Below are 12,813 nucleotides of genomic sequence, written 5' to 3' on the forward strand. Positions count from 1 at the left end.
TGCACAAACAAGCAATATAATAAATTAGTACAAAAGTTGTTGGCATGCCTTGACTTCATTTTTAAGTGCTCACGCCTGAGTTTCTTAAAACCGATGCTTTCTTCTGAGAAGTTGACTTTTTTTTATGTGAAGACAGATCAGCTTCTGATTTAAAGCTGAAGTTTGCCAGCATGCTACCTTAAGTGACTGTGTCTATTAGGTTCTGTTAAACTGAAGTTCCTTTGAATGAATTATTTATAGAGTAATAAACTTTCCTCTAATGCAATGGAATATATGATAAAAATAAAAAATGCTTTACTGTAACCAGTTTAGGTGTCAAATCAAAACACATCTACAAAAACTTTATTAAAAGATATTCAGAAAAAAAAGAGGAGTTGTTTTAGGACCTATCATGCATCCAGAGAAGTCATTAGATGAAATGTAATCATGCTGTGTTGGAGAGTTATCTCAACAGATTTTTCAAGCTAGGGGAATTTAGGTCTAGTCCGTGTGGATGGAAAAAATCAATAGTATGATCTTGTTGGTTTTTATTTCATTTTGCTGTACTGATATTCTTCATTAAGATGCAGTTTTCACAGTAGATGGCTGTGCATAAAATATGCCCAGTCAGTACATCGCTAGTGGAGTAGTTGTCAAAAAGGACGGTAATCAATGAAAAGGAGCATGGTGTAACGAGTGGGGTAGAGGTCATCTTTTTAACTGTTTGTTCTAGTCCTGTGTCTGTTGTGAGAGAGCTGTTGTAGTGGTGCCTTGTGCCTCAGTTTCTGCTTTGGGTGGCCACATGGACTCTAAAGTCTGTGTCCCAAGGACTGTTTCTGTGGCACTCTCCTGAAAAACAGGTTTATGTATCTTGTGTTACCCCTGTTGCTTTTCAGTCAAGGATGTTATCAGAAACCATATGAGAGAGTTAACAGGCCTTTTGCATGTCCTGCCATTAAGCAGTGGGGAGGGGCAGTTTGTAATATTTTAATATAAGGAAAGACATTGTCTTGGCATATTCATCTCATTCCTTATTGTTTATTTCAGGCGTTCAGGTCATTAATGGCACCCTTGCTCTCCCTTTTCCTGTTACCTCTTTTACATTTTCAAATTTGGCCACCAAGACTTCCAGGGTGCTGCAGAGCACTGGAATGAGGTGGTTTGTTGTGAGAACAGAACTAGTTGTTCTGTGAATGCCTCTGCAGAAAACATGATTTCAAGGACAAGTGCCAGCGCAGGGATGGAACTGGGGCGAAGCTCCAAAGCCTTCCTTGTTTCAGATAGCCCGGTTCTGCTGGTGGGGAGTCGAGTGAAGCCCCTTCTGCCACCCACGGAAGTCGGCTCCAACCCATTTTCAAATTTCCTGTAAACTGCAGATGCCCACTAGATGGAGACACAATATTTTATACATTAGTGGCTATACAGATGGTAATCAAACCCACCAGCTGCTGCCTGCGCATTCCGGGCACCTCGCCAATTTACTGGCAGTATGTTGACTGGGAAGCAGACAGTGACACACTTTGATCGAAAAGCTTGTATGATGATTTTTTTTTTGTTGTAATATTATTGTTTTTTTAAAAAATGATAAAAGAGATCAAGATGTGTATCTTGATCAAAGGGTACTGCTGTCTGCTTTCCCATCAGCAACTTCTAATTTATAGAAATCAGATTGCTTGGAAAGCAATCAGCAAAGGTTTGAGGTCTTTCTTGTTCTCACTGCCAAGACATGCTGACAAGTGAGAAAATTAAAATCAGAGAAGGTAGGGAGAGAACTAGTAAAACACTGGTTGAAATATAATTATTTAAAGTTCATGATTTTAATAATTTTAGGGCTGTTAAAAAATCCAGTTAAAGTGCTCAATTTGGCTTTTGCTTGTATTATAAGAACGCCTTAAGGTCTTTCTCTGATGGAGGATGTTGCTTTGAGACTAATTTACCGTGGAGAGAGAAATATATCTATTACTTGTTGTCACAGAAAAATAACCTGTCTCTGGTTCTGGGGCCAAGTTTTTCAAAGGTACCTCCTATCAGCTCTATTTCTTCCACATGGAGCTGTGCATCTAGTATAATTTGTTAGGGTGAATACATGATATAATGGACACCTGCAAAGAACTCTTAAACCAGACAGTCCTATAAATGTGAAGATACTTTGTGCAGAGGGACTTTACTGAAAATTTGTCTATCACACTTGGTAAGGTCTTTTCTCTTTAGGGGCTCTAGTTGAGTCATTTTTGTTTTCAGCTCATGGTATTGACTCCAAAAACCTTGGGTTTTTTAATTTTATTTTTCAGTCCTTCCAGGCTTAAACAACAAGTAGAAGTTGCGTATATATCTATGTGTGTCTGTGTATGGACTGTTTTTCAGTGCATAGGTCAATATTTCTGGCTGACATAAAAGCACAAACCCAGTGACAGATGTGAGAATTGCTTCACATTCAGCCAGTTTTTAAAACTAAAATGGAGAATCACATGATAGAAGGACCTGGGATATGTGACATTTTGTCTAGATGGAGCAAGGGGCTATTGGAGGGGAAGAGCTTGATGTAGGTAAGGAAGTGAATAGGGCCCACCTCGAGGAGTCTTCAGTGTGATCTTTGATCTGCTCTCCGGGTTACACTCAGCCTTACTGCCTCTCCTCCGCCCATGAGAAGTGGTTGCTGCTTCCCATCGCCCTTGCTCTTTCCTTCCACAGCACCAAATGAAGTCCTGTGCCCTCATCCAGCCTGCCTTTCTCTCTGTTGCCAGCTGAGCTTCCCAGCCATTAATGATTTTCCTATCTTCTCCACGTCTCTGCTTGGCAATGCAGACACATTGGATGTTCCTGCTGAGTGCTTTCTTTAAGGGTTAGATCAAAATACAGCAGCTTCAGAGTAGGTGATGTCAGGTTTCTGGGTATGGCTCTGTGTTCTTAAGAGAAGATGCTGCCATTGGGTGTTTGCTCCCTCTAGGTATTTATGACATTGCAATTTAGGAAAGCTGCCAAGGAAAAGGTGCTGCTGAAAGGAATAAATAAAACCCTTTGGCATCATTGCTTCATTTTTTTCCCATCGAAAGCCAACACATTGTCTTTATCTCATCAGGCAAACTGTGTGCAAACTTTGTGATCACATGTTCTTTGCCTATTTTTGTAGAACAGAGTTTCTCAGAAGGACAAAGCACAAGGGGAGGAGAGGAAAGGCTGCAGTGTACAACTCAATGCAGTACCCTTTAGCTTCACTTATTCTATGGGTGACTCAAGATTTTCACTCCAAAGTTGGAAGTGTTTGCTCTCTATTCTGAGTTGTGATAGAATTCTGTATGATTGTGGAAATCTTTGATTTTTGTTGGTTCTGTTACTTTTCTGTCTGGTAATTTTCTAGAAGATGTAGTTAACATAATTTATAAGGGATAAGGAGTTAAGAGACTGTTGTTTGTTTGTTTGTTTAATTGGAAGAAATTATTCAGTAGAGATGTTGTTTCTTCTCATGCATTGTTTAAACAAACTCTAAAAATCCACATTGGATTATACGATTTATCATGAGCTTCCTAACAAGTCAAAGCAGAATGAGATTTATGCTCTTTCTCAGCAGAAACCATTTCATGCCCCAACAGAAATGGAAATGACTGTTCTCAGAAACCTTCCAAGTCGAAGTGGGAGGAGATAATCTGTAAGGAGATGTTACCTTCTCAAAAACAACCTTACATCATCCAAGGTGTGGTTGGCTTTGGCAGTTTACCAAGGGGAAGTTTTACTAGATTTCAAATCACCCACCTAGCCAAGCTGTGCTGAGGCAAGGCTTTGTTTAACTCCTGCATTCACCAGACCAACCCTGCCTTTACCCACAGCTGCATTTTTTATCTAACGTGAAGGACAGGATTATAAGGGAGAGTTAAAACAAACACAGGCACTCAAGCTGAGATGCAGCATTAACAGATTTATGAACACGTACGTAATGAGAGGAGCCTCTTTACAATGGGGCACCAAATCCAAGTGTCACGTAAAGAAGGGGTGGTTTCTTGTGACTAACAGGCTATGGTTAGAACTCTGCAGATTCAAGTTATATAGAAATGGAGTTGTAAAGAACTACTGATATCTTAGACTTATGTGGGGGTTTTGTGTGTGCTGATCAAATATTCTGGTGTTAAAATAGACTAGTTTCACATAGAGAGGTGACTGAAAACTGTAACTCTGAAATTTCAGAGAAGAACTGGCTTGCTTCTGCATTCCCAAATTGGGAAATGTATGCTAATGGCTTAATTTTTATGATAAAAACATGAAAAATAAGTCCCTAAAATAGTGTTGAATCAATTTTCTGATAAAGCAAATTTGTTTTCCCATTTGTGATTAAAATGACCTACAGTAAGATTTTTTTTTTTAACTAGGTGTTAATTAAAAATATGGAAATGGATTTTAAAAACCTTGTAGTTCACAGTGGAAGAATTACCATAACTGATCTGTTCTCAGAACCATGCCTGTTCTGAGATGTTTTTAAGATGTCTACGTTACTGGTTGTTTTTCTGCATGTTTGTTTCCAAAGCAAAATGTGATTCCAATAAAAACAGTAATTGAATTTACAGTCCACAGGACAAATTGTTGTTTTAACAGAAACTTACACACTCAGGCAAAGACCTTACGTTTTAGGTCTAATAACAAAAAACATAAGATCCCCATTTTTATGTGGCTATATATTCTGGAAAGTTTCCTAATGTGGCATTTTTTTAAAAAAAAAATCTATATTGTATTTTTTAAATTGTGTGAGCAGTTTTTTCCCCCTCTTAGCTCTGGATCAATATTCCTTAGGTTGCGTTGGTTTGGGGTTTTTTTAATGCAACCTTTTAAATGTTAGTGCAGCTATTTTCTGTAGCATCAGCTGGGAGTGAATCAATACAGACAAGCCTATCCACATCTAATGCACCTAATGACTGAGAGGAGTTTGGAGAGAGCTTGTTCCCCTGGTGTTTGGTGCTGAGACAATGTGCAGAGCACGGGGCAGTTGTGTGAGGGGCTTGGCCATGACCAGTCTTGTGGAGGAAAGGCTGATTTCGGAGGAAGTGGGTAGGAAGGGAAGCCTGTCCAAGAGCAGTGGCCAGCAAAGGCAGGAGGTGGGACCTCTTTCCAGCGTCAGGCAATGACTGCACTTTACTGTATCAACAGCAAAATACTATTTTTCTTCTGTCAGATTTTCTCAGCTGGAGCCCCCAGGCTCTTCTCAAACCCTTTTTGTTCTAAAAGGTGGGGGGTTAAGGTTTCCTAGGTTTTTGGAATCTTCTTGTTGCCTTTCTTTCCTGTACATGGCACTCCTGTTTAGGTAAAACCTGAAGTCTCTGCTTGCTGAGCTAAGAGAAATCTGGTGGGGCTCAGCTCCAGGGGCACAGGCTGCTCTGAACTGGTGTGTACAGAGCGTGAGACACACTGGAAATTCACATTGTGCTGGAAACAGGCATGTCTACATTAGCAGGCTTTTTTTGGAAGTCTTAGGGCTGACCTAAAGCCCTGTGGAACAGTAAGAGTTGGTGAGATACTGCTGCATCTCAGAGGTAACACCTGGAAAAAACAGTCCAGGATACTGCCAACAGCTGTCTGACTCTTCCTCTACACACAGGGGTGCAGGAGGAACACGTGGTGCTGGTAATCATCTCTGAGTTCCTACAGTGACCATTTGAATATAAAAGGGAATATTTCATATTTCTCAGCACCAGGCAAACCAGGGACCCTGAGTGAGGAAGACAGCTTTCCTAGGTTCCCCTAGGGAGGAGAAGGAGAGGGAGCAGGCTGTGCTTGCTGCAGTCCAGGGCAGGTACATTAAGGAATTTTTAGGTTCTTAATTCATCTTAGTTGCTCTGACTGTCTCTCAGGAGAGGCAATCATCTTTGCACTTCCTGCAAGGAGGGGTTTAGGGGGTTGACAGAGCCCCTAAAGCAGGTGTGATGAATACCAGCCCCCTAAGCAATTTAATTCTTATAGGCCATTTTGTTGCCAAAGGCGCATGATCTCATGCAAATTGGTTTTCTGAGAGTATGGAATTGCAGCAAGTATTTATAAAATGTTTGAAGCCTGGTCCCAGAAAGAGGTACCAAGATGCACCTGGCCAAATGTGGTTTCACATTTTTATCATAACGTTTTCAGCATTCATATTGGATCTTTACTGATTAAATAATGTGGGAAAAGAGATGCACAAAAAAGAGGTGTAAAGCTCCAACCTGATAAAAGTGGATGCCACCAAAACATCAGACTGCCTATTGTTCATTGGGTTCAACAGAACTTACTTTTATGGTTTTCAGATGTGATCACATGAATAATAAAAAGGGCCTTCATTTTTTAAAAACATTTGTAGCTCTAGATAGGTGGTTACTGTGGGAAAGGTGCTTGTCAGGTTTTTATTGTTTTTTAAATGACTTTAGATCCCTGTTGATTATGACTGTACAGCCAGAATAGGAGCTGGCTTCTCTTTGCTTGTTTGATGGGTGCCCTTGAAGTGGAAAGTGGGGGGTTGGTACTTTGAAGAGTCCAGACATGCAAGACTTGCACTTTCAAGAACGAAAAAAAAAAATCCTTCAGCCCTCCTGAAAATATGTAGGTACTATTTTTAAAAGGGTTACATTAACCTCGAGCATTTAAAATGATGAGACATATCCCAAAAAATCATGAGTTGCTTAAAAATAATTGTTTGGTTCCTTTTCCTTGCAGTCTAGTTTTTGAGCTTTCAAGATTTATGTTTTCAATCTTTTCTCTGCAACCATAAGAGCTAACTTTATTTTTAAATGAAAGCTGAGATTCTCTTGTAATCCCATAACTCTAGGAGATTTGGCAATGCTAAATACAATGCGAATTTAGAGTGACCATTCCAAGGTGAATAATTTAGTGATGTGTCCTCAGCATTAAAGCCAACTGGGGATATTTTTTTCTATGTCTTTCATTTTGTCTTTCTAAATAATCTGCAAATTGGCAGCAATAATTGGAAGCTTGGTAAAAGCAGTAGAAGAAAACTGCAGCCTAGTAAAATCAGAGGGGTTTATTGGGGTTTTTTTTCCTGGTATGTTAGGATAGATAGATTCTTACAGAATCTAGGTATTAAGGACATTCTGCATTAAGATATCTCTAGAGAGGAAGGCTTTGGTTTTTTTTGTAGAAGCACCCTTTTCTACTCACTCAAGCATTAAAATTGGCAGCAGTTCCTGGAGTAGCAAGAAAATCCTGGTTGTTGTCCTCGTACAGTTACTGAAAACAGTAAGAGGATATGTAAAAGCTTTAACTCCAAGGAAAAATATTTATAACTGTGACATTGTGTTTCCTTACAGTAATTTATGGGCAAAATGTAGGAAAGGAGGAACACAAGCTATAAATAATATTTCTTATGTAAACATAATGGCAGTAGCAAATTCTTTTTATTTAAAAATTAATATTGATGTTCATTAATATAAATTACCACATTTCAGATGACTCTGATGTCCTTGAGGCCAGATGTCACTGACTGATTTACAGCTTCCTGGGGGGAGGAGGAGATCCTGTTTTGTCAATGTAGGCACCAAATTGCTTCAAATAGCTATTTTAGACTAGATTAATTACTAATGTATTGTCAACAAAGTCGATTCACATCGCAGCTCAGAAACATGGAAAATTCTCTTTAGAACATATTGGCTTGGATTTTGAAATGCAGGAAAAAGAGCATAAAGCCTACCTTTGACTCACTGAACTTCTGTCTCTTTAGGAGTAGTGGCTTGAAAACTCCTGCCCAGGAACACACACACAGAATTTCCATGTGCATCATTACCAACTGGGGAACATCCTTCAGAGGCAGAGTTTTAGGCCATCATTGATCTTAATTCTGCTTTTAATATTAATACAAATCCACGTAGCGAGGGTGTGCAGGAGGAAGCTCTGCCACCTCAGTCACACCGCAGAGATCAGATATCTGGATTAAGTTTTTGAGTGCTTCGTAAAATCCTTCGGTCCTTTGGACCTCATGTATTAAATTGCTGCAAAAGAGGATGGCAGATGTATTTGTAGAGCTATCAGCAGCCTCCCAGGAGCCTCCTGTGGGAACGCTGGTGGGCGATGCCTCCGCAGGCAGGTGGGGTGCATTTGTTGTGTTTGCATACGCTGGCAGGTTAAAGGAGAGGGATAAAAAAAAGCAGGCGGGTTTGAGTCAGTGCATCTCTGTCCATTAGGTATTCATTCAAATTCAGCCACATGAAATACAGGCAGCCAACAAACCATCTCTTGTAAATGCCTTTTATTCTAGCAGCTGAATTCAGCACATTTGTAGGTGTGTGGGCAGGCATGCTTAGCATGAATAGCAAACTGATGTAAATCCTGTATTACAGAGTTTGTTTGATAGCAAATCTCACATATATGTGAGGGAAATCTGTGCAGGCCTCTGGTAGCATAAGGTCCCATGGCATACAAGTACAAACTACACAGGCGATATGAATATAGAGAAAAATGCACAAAGAACTCCCTTTTTGAAACTCATCTGCCATTCATATAAATCAAACCCAAATCCATTGAAAGGCTTTGAAAGATGTTACAAGGCTTTAGAAATGGTCCATGTTGAATGTGGGATCTTTTATCCAATCCTTATAAATAATTATTTTCCTGTGTTTGGTAAGATTAGCTACAGAGAATTTATGTTAAGACTGTGTGGAAAGGAGTACAGAATTTCAGATAATATCAAGCTGAAAAGGTGGTTTTAAAATGTTTCTGTGATACAAAAGCCTTCTACCAAAGAGGCAAATGTATCACCCCCTCAGTCTTTTATCTCATTTATGAAATAAGTAAACATAAACTTTGAATTCTCATTTTCAGCAAGTATGTTAGTAAATCCAAACTGACCTTGACCTTAGCTTTGTTAATTTCCAAACTCTGATATTTATTCCTGGAGTAGATTGTTTCCCTTCATACCACATACATAAATACTGCAAACCTTTCCAATGCCTTGAATTAGAGTGTAAGTAAATAGCTGGTTTTAATCTACATAATATTTTGAGAGCAGACGTTCTGTGCTATGACTATTAAGATATACCCAGCAGCCATTTCTATAATACTAAAACCTCTTATATATATTATTAAATGTAATGCTATCAGCCAGGGCTTGTTTTATGCCACAGAAGCTTAAATAATAAAATACAGCGTGGATAAAATCTGCAATAATAGTAACTTAAGCAAAATTAATTTAAGTAACAGATAACATCTGGGGGAAAATGTAATGGTATATTGGTAAGTTATGCAAAGCAAATTTTATAACAACTACCACATCTGTGGAACTCATCTATTAGAACGCTTTACCAATCTTCTTTCCTGCCATTATTCTGTTTTAGAAATTTCCCTGTGTACTATTTTACTGTCTTTTCTCTGCCTATGTTTGTAAAAAGGCAATTTTCTACCTCTCAACAACAAGAAAAGAGTGTGAGTTTATGTACAGAACAATACAGCGCTTTTTATACAAACCTGTCTTTATGCACACTTGTACCAGAAAAAATTCCGGAGTGGGATTCCAGACAGGCCCAGGGCTGTCCTCTGAGAGCAGTGTCTGCACCAGCTGCAGTTCTCAGCTGGGCGGGTGCCACTGGGCTGGGAAAGTGGTGCTGACCCATCAGTCCCACATCAACCTGTGCTGACTTCTCCCAGCCAGGTGCCCTCCTGGCAGCCCCCCTCACCTTGGAACTGGTAAGAACAGTGCACCTAATTGTCCCTCCAGTCTCTTTCAGAGCAGCTGACACTGATATGCCAGCTACATTTGTGCAACTGCCTCACAATTTCGTTATGTTTGAATTCCCGTGGACCCGCTGGACCGCAATGTGCAGGAAAATATTGCCAATTAATTTTAAGGCATTATCATCTTGCCAAACTCTTTCTCACATTTCAATAGTTATATTGATTCAAGAGGACACTTTGAGTAATACATCTTTGTCATAGTGAATAATGCTCACACAATGACAAATCTTCAGGAATTAAAAAAAGGAGGATGAAGTTTTTAATGTAGGTCAGTGGGAGTAATTCACCATAAATTTACTCAGACTTCAGAAACTAGCAACATTTTTCTAAAGCCACTGTAACTGTATAAAACTTACTCTGTCTCCTTCTCTGTTTTTAAATAGATTTTACTACAGAGCCATTGGTGCTATTAAACATGAGGTTTTGTTCAAAGGAAACACAAAGACTTAATTGTATTTTTTAAAGGAAAGTATTGCATCAGAAGGATTCATTTAAATACGTTTGTTGGCTTCGGGCTCTCACCACAATTCATTCGTTCTCATTTTCCCCTGGACTTGTTAAGGACACAGTGTATAGGAAGGAGCAATGCAGAATGGCATTTTTAGGTCACTATATTTTGGCTGTAAACTGTAGTCCTGCTCATAAACTTGTTATTACTAAACAAAATGCTTCATATTCTACATTGAAGTTTCACAGTCTTTAAAAAAAACTTTTGGCTGAATGTTGGGACTACTATGGCTCATTAAAGAGACTAGTTCTGCTGTAATTTAGTTATTTCTTAATGATCCAAGGGTTATTATTAGACATGGAACAGATGAGTAAAGAATGGCTTTCTGTAAAAAGACGCAGTGAAGTAAAAATATTATTCAGAAAAACAGAACCTCTGACAATCTTATCCATGACACAAAAATGTATTTGATCAGCTTGGAATTGATTCTAAAAACATGGTCTATCTTTTTAACATTATTTTGCTTTTTTAAAATTTGGACTGGAGACAATAAATGGAATAATGATTTAATCTAAATAAAAATATATTTTGAGTGAATAGGTAACTAACTAAGCAAAAAATATTATTTTAAGGAAGCAGAAAGTAATTTTGAATTCTCATTAGCTTCAGCTAATACTTTTAATAAGAAAATATAAGGTAAGAAATCAGAGAAAATGGAAATAGTTGCTAAATTTAAAATGCCCTAGTTTTTTTAAAAATTAGAATTTGAAAACAAAGTGTCTTTATTTTTGAAAGAAATACAATTTAGGCCAGTTTTTTCATTTTGATACAAAGCCAGAACTTTCTGACTCTTTCTTTTGTGACTATGCAGGTACTGACAAAGTGCTAAAAATTTGAGTTACAAGTGATAGAGGAAAATGCTTTTATAAATCTATTCTTCTCCTCAGTTATAATCTGCAAATCTTTCTGTCAGCCTTTTAGGATCTTATAAACATGGGCTAATACTGTCTACCTGCTTTACTGAGCTCACACATGGCAGGGAGCCTTGGAGGTAGTGACAGAGTTCAAACAGAAGTTCTGAAAAGCTTTTAGGACTACAAAAGAGATTTTTATTGTAATGAGGTGGCTAGGTCTAACTTTTTATTTTCAGCTGTTGCTATCACTTCTGCAGATGTATAGAATCTTTACTATTTTCAGCATGTTTTACTGTAGGAAATAACGAAATGACCCAAATATCAACTTAGCTACAATTTCAAAAGTATGAGGAAATTAATTTATGGGAGCTGCAATTACCCTGATGTGAATTAATGTAGTTTACTTACACCATCCGAGCAAAATCCTGTTTGTAATCGCTGACTCAGAACTGGAACATCTGCCTCATATTCTCGATGGGTACTTCCCCTGTAGAGGCCCCAGACACACCATTTCAGTGCTGTAGCCTGCTCCTTGCTTGTTCACAAATGCCTTTTTTCGCCCTATTTGGCACATATGTTCTCTGTCATCCATTTTTTTAAAGTAGGACACAAAACCTTGTCCCTTTAGAGGACACAGAGCTGCCTTCTGCATCACTTCTGAGAACCTGAGCATGGACTCGCTGCTTCATCCAGGTGCTCCGAGGGGGAAAAGCCCTGCCCTTGTCAGAGCATTCCTGGAGCTGCAGGTCACACACCGGCAGAACAGCAGTGAGGTTCCCATGGTCACAGCAAAGGAACAAGAAGAAGCAGCAAAACTTGGACCGTTAGCAACTCTTAAATGCTAGATACACGTTAAAATATTTTTCTTAGAACCTTATTTGATTTAGTGTCACTGCAACTTCACTCCAACTGACTCCTTTGGTACAGCCCTGCAATTCTGAACTGCAGCAAGGTCCCTGTTCAGAAGTGACAAATTTGCACTGGGAAGGCAGAATGTTACCTGAGCACTGTGTTTTCTAAACGTAATTATCCACATGAGTAAGAAGCTGTAGTGTTATGAAATTATGAAAATCATCTGTTCTTTCCAAGTATTATAAAGAGGGCCCCTTGAGAGGCAACTAGAAATTAAAGCTGATCTATAATCATTTTCAGAATGCTTTCCAGCTCTGAGCACCTGGATAGTAATAGAAAAGGTACTGTTTTTTGTTGTTTGCCAGCCATTTCATTTCCATTTAAAAAAATCTGCAAGAAACCTCTGAGAAATAATTAAACATGAATTACTTTCTTCTTTTTTCTTTTTTTTTCTGTTTAATACTACCAGGATGAGATTGAACTTGACCAACCTGCAGTTTCCCCCTCAGCTTCAGCAAGAGAATTTCAGGTATAGTTTTGTTCCTTTTAATTAATGTTGGGGGTTTTTTTAAGCTATTTTTCTATGAATTTCCATTGGATCCCAGTCACTGGTGAAATTTATTCTCTAGAACATAGCATGCATTCTCTTCTAAGATTGAATGAAATTACTTTTAATGCATTAATCAGCAGAGGAAATTTATTTGAGTGAGCCCCTCTGGGCTCTCGCCCTGTGTGAGGATGTGTCTGCCTGGCCTGGGCACTGTGAGACAGCCATGATGGTCTCTGTCAAGGCAGCACTTCCCAAAAGCAGCTCTGTTTTTGGGAAAAAACAGTCCTGTTTCAGCAGGACTGTTACCTGTCCTTGTGCTGGTGCTCTTGGGTCTCGTAGAGGGCAGGAGGATGTTCTAGCTCTACACCTGTGGCTAA

The 12,813-nt window shown here is 38.9% G+C and overlaps 1 protein-coding gene across 14 annotated transcripts in view; it reads left to right on the forward strand.

Annotated features, from left to right (window-relative positions):
- The window catches only part of CABCOCO1 (ciliary associated calcium binding coiled-coil 1), a 264,326-nt gene that overhangs the window by 211,183 nt on the left and 40,330 nt on the right, over positions 1-12,813 (forward strand). For all 14 annotated transcript variants that reach the window (XR_006016913.1, XR_006016914.1, XR_006016912.1 and 11 more), the window contains one exon: positions 12,356-12,415. Coding sequence is in view for 10 of the 14 variants with exons in the window: in XM_042033354.1 (XP_041889288.1) it covers positions 12,356-12,415 (60 nt within the window). In the remaining 4 variants the exon portion in view is untranslated. The remainder of the gene's footprint in view (positions 1-12,355; positions 12,416-12,813) is intronic.

This window comes from Corvus kubaryi, unplaced genomic scaffold, assembly GCF_017639235.1.
Source record: "Corvus kubaryi isolate FWS band 111438036 unplaced genomic scaffold, C.kubaryi_AGA036_p1.0 37357, whole genome shotgun sequence".
Classification (NCBI taxonomy): domain Eukaryota; kingdom Metazoa; phylum Chordata; class Aves; order Passeriformes; family Corvidae; genus Corvus; species Corvus kubaryi.